This window comes from Limulus polyphemus, unplaced genomic scaffold (assembly GCF_000517525.1).
Source record: "Limulus polyphemus unplaced genomic scaffold, Limulus_polyphemus-2.1.2 Scaffold969, whole genome shotgun sequence".
NCBI lineage: Eukaryota > Metazoa > Arthropoda > Merostomata > Xiphosura > Limulidae > Limulus > Limulus polyphemus.
In genome coordinates, this window is record NW_013666579.1 from 159,003 (window position 1) to 163,385 (window position 4,383).

General features: G+C 29.2%; 1 protein-coding gene across 1 annotated transcript in view; it reads right to left on the minus strand.

The window, feature by feature from the left end:
- Nucleotides 1-4,383, minus strand: part of LOC106461481 — a 61,404-nt gene that overhangs the window by 13,091 nt on the left and 43,930 nt on the right. The window contains exon 10 of the mRNA XM_022388452.1: nucleotides 678-884. Within this exon, the coding sequence (XP_022244160.1) occupies nucleotides 678-884 (207 nt within the window). The remainder of the gene's footprint in view (nucleotides 1-677; nucleotides 885-4,383) is intronic.

Below are 4,383 nucleotides of genomic sequence, written 5' to 3' on the forward strand. Positions count from 1 at the left end.
TTGCTGGTATAACAATTCTATCTACATCAATAATGAATCCAACTTTGTGATAATGTGCTTGTATAACAGCTGTCCCTACATAATAATGTATCCTAAAATCGAAAATTTGCTGGTATAACAATTCTATCTACATCAATAATGAATCCAACTTTGTGATAATGTGCTTGTATAACAGCTGTCCCTACATAATAATGTATCCTAAAATCGAAAATTTGCTGGTATAACAATTCTATCTACATCAATAATGAATCCAACTTTGTGATAATGTGCTTGTATAACAGCTGTCCCTACATAATAATGAAACCTAATTTTTAAAATTTGCTAGTATACAAATTGTACCAACATGAATTTGTGATAATTTGCTTATGTAATATTATTACAATTTATTTAAATACGGCATAAGAGATCTCAACAAGATTTCTCGTATATCGTTTTATTCAATAAAATGTTTCTGTACAATTTTTATAGTAAATCTTATTATCATAATCCATAAGTTCTTAACTACCATCCAAGTCTAGAATGCTAAAATAAGTATAAGCAATATGTAATCATTTAAGAAAACTTTTTTTAATGGAACAAACTGCATTAAAAAGCTAACCTGTATAAAAAAAGATATCTGGAAAACAAATGGAACAAGCAAATATTTTCAAAACACTTTACAGAACACAAAAACTCACCTTAAGTCGACATTTGAGGAAAAAATTGTACTTCTGGTGGTGAAGTCTGCTGAATAGGGTGACTTTCTGAGAGCACGAAGTACACACTGAAAACTGGGTGACTTTGGGCTTGGTATTTTCTGGATTAAGTTGGTGACCAAGAGTGGTCTGATCATACACCTGTCCATAGAACTGCACAAGTTGGTCACTCGATACATTCTGACAGACCTTTGAGAAATGGGAAAATAAAAACTAAATATTGAACTACAACATGACTCTACTGTGAGAATGCATTCTACAAATCCCTAAGTATAAACACAGCATAATAGTGCCTTAATGCCTAGGATATGCTTTATTTTCTGCCTAATTGTAGTAATACTTGATTTTCCATCCATGAAAAGTATTAACTTAAAACAAATACTGTGACTACACCAGTTACAAAGCATTTAATAACCCCTTATCGATAAATATTACTTTCTTTTTTTTCAGCTTCCTTCTCAGAAAATAAGCTTCCTCGTGCAATCTCATTTTTGATCATTCCTGTAACTAAGAACTTATCCCACCATTATTAATTTTAGTTAGTAATCAAATCAAGCACTCTAGCTACAAAACTTGTAATACTGAGAAATTTTGCAGTGCAAGATCTAGTAATATATAATAAATCATAAAAATAACAAATCATATCCAATTACAAGCAATGTGCCCTCTAAGTTTAGATCATCAACCCTATCGAATCATTAGGCCACTTTGCAATGCTACCAGCTGGTTATTTGGGTTTTAGGACTATTAATTGCCAAGTCATTAAGGCCTTCAACATGTTGAGACTCCTCATCATTAACTAAGATGTGTGTGGCTAGAATAATTAAGTGTGCAGTATATGATTGGTTGTTGTGCAGCTTAGAGGGAACAATGATTACAAGGCCTAGTGGTTTTTCCTCACAGCAACTATTATTCAATTCTTTTTACTTATGTTCTTTCTTGAAATTTCACACAAGTATTTTGAGTTTCCAGTTTCATATTCAATTTTCAAGTCTACTGTTTTGGGAAATTACTGTTTTTATAATTCAGCAGGTGATTCAGGCTAACTTAGAATATGATTAGTCCTACAAAAGTAGAATCTTTTAGATATACATAGCCATAGTGTTCATCACCACTATTTTCTCATTCTCAAGTAAAATAGTTTCTGGTATATATTTTGGACAAAAACAGTTTAAGGTTATGAAATGTTTTAAGAATATAATTATAATTTTATTTTGAATAGTGAAATATGTTTCCAACGTTACAGAGTAACTGTTACGGTATCAACAGAACCAAAATAATATCTTCAGTATAGGAATCTGCCTACGTCATACACCTACTGACTTTCCTGGAAGGAAAAAGTGTATACTAAACATGTTTAATAGAATAGTTACTTCTACTATAAAATATTTGGTACAAAACATGAGTATATTAATGAGAACAATCATAAATAAAGCACCTAGTAGGCTCCTGGTTTTCCATTTTAACCCTTTCATTACATGTAGGCCAAAAAAAGTACACATCCTGACCTTTCACAGAGTTACTTTAAAATTTAATTAAACTACCTTATTGTAAGTGTATACATATAAATTTGATATCTAAAAATAGTTAATAAATCAAATTTTAATATTATATAAAAGTTTTAATTTCTTAGTTTTATAATGAAATATTTAAATAAATCTTTAATTTCAACTGGTATGAGAATTGTAGCATTTGTTCTCTATTTATTTTCCCTACTCTTATTATTCACCACCCCTCTATGAAGTACATAATTCAACAAAAATTGCTCATTATAATAGTAATATTACTTATGCAGTCTAATTTTTATAGCCTCAACTTTCAATCTTCTTTATTTGGAAAGTTATAAACTACAAGATCAGACCCATTTGCTACATCCACTTTCACAATTTGTCAATAATTCTCTCTTGATGTTTTAAATTATATCATTTATAGTCAACTGAAAGACATAGTTTAATCTACAAATAATGTTTAACTTGGTCCCAGGGACTGACCTCGTAACCATTTTGTGCTTGTTATAGTTTTCATGCAATAACTTTTAAATTAATAAGCATATCTTCATGACATTTTGCAGATTATCAGTAAACATTAGAAAGACTTTCATACACAAAATAATAGATTATTTTATTAATTTATAAAATTTATTAAGTAATGTTTTTCTCATGCCTTTTGTTGACTATCCAACATGCAAAGTAATTTTGATTTTAAGATTAAAAATACTTTTATACATAAGAAAATTTTCAAATTTCACATGCAAAATCTTTATCACCTCCAGATAATAATTAATTGTTTTAAGAAAAACTATATATTTTATCTATTACTTTCACTATTGGATGTCTGTACGGGTTCAGTCAATTTGACAGACCTCATAACAAACATAAAAAATTAGGAAATAAATATAAATTATGCTTTTTTCTTTCTAGAATGACTACAAATTATAACACAAAAACGCAAATGTTTAGTCTAAATAGCTTAAATCTTATAACATTATACATTTATATATATATTTATTATTTTTATTATATTGACCTTTTCAGCCGTGCCTGGCTAATAATACAAAAGATGCAATGATGCAGCACACGTGCACTCATGTTACCATATCCAAGAGTATGAAACTGGCTTTTACAAAGTGCCCTGTCTTGGCTATCTTTTAATAGACTAGTATTTTGTAAGATACAGTCACATTTCAGTTATAATACATTATATATGTACATACATTCTTACTATATATAAATAAGTTACTAAATTTATTTTTCTTAAAACATAGAACAGTAAATAAAGAAGTATAGCAAACAATTATCTCCTCTAGTTATGAACTTTGTACTCGTTTGCTGCTTGCCATAGGTTGCTAAGCCTTTAAAAATTTCACATGCGGAGGATGTGAAAAGAAATAATTTTTTTAGGTTTTATATATACATTTTGAAATAACCAAAAATCATAAATTACTATATCAATACCACAGAATTCCACTATAATATATTTTACTTTCCTGCTTCAAATCTACATTAAAAGAAAGAGTTTGTCACCCAAATATTTTTAAAAGCTGAGAAAGCCACTGGGATACATTCTGAGCTTTTGATTGGTTATTCACATGTCAGAGTCAGAAGTAGGTGTAAATAAGCATTTCCAAAAATAGAAAGAGGCGGGCATGGCCACTTTGTTTGAGTCAGTAAATGTAGCAATATCTCAGCAAACAGAAAAGATAGGAGGTTCTTATGCTATATTGTAGCTTGTCAATGTCAGTAATTTGAGTTCCTAATTCGTAAGAAACTATAGACTTTATATTTGGACATCACAAACATCTAATTTGAACCAATGCTGCATTCAACATACTACATGACAAACACAAATCGATATTTAGGTGTGTTTTTTTTAATAGCTGCTTTTAAAGTATAAAATTAACTAATGTATAGTACTAAAATTTGGATTATAATCTACAATTTGATATCAAACTCATTGAGATGAATTCATAAAATAGTAGTGAAATAAAATTTAGGTGACATGGCCTTTGACCCAAGTTCATAGGGTTAATGCTAAATTATCCCTTTCGAGAGAGAAGCCACAGGTGAAAGGCCATGTCATCTCGTTTGTTCACTCGCATGCAAAATTTTATTGAACTAATATTTCATGAATTAATGTCAATAACTTTGGTTTAAAAGTGTATATTATAATTCAAATTTTAGTACTATAT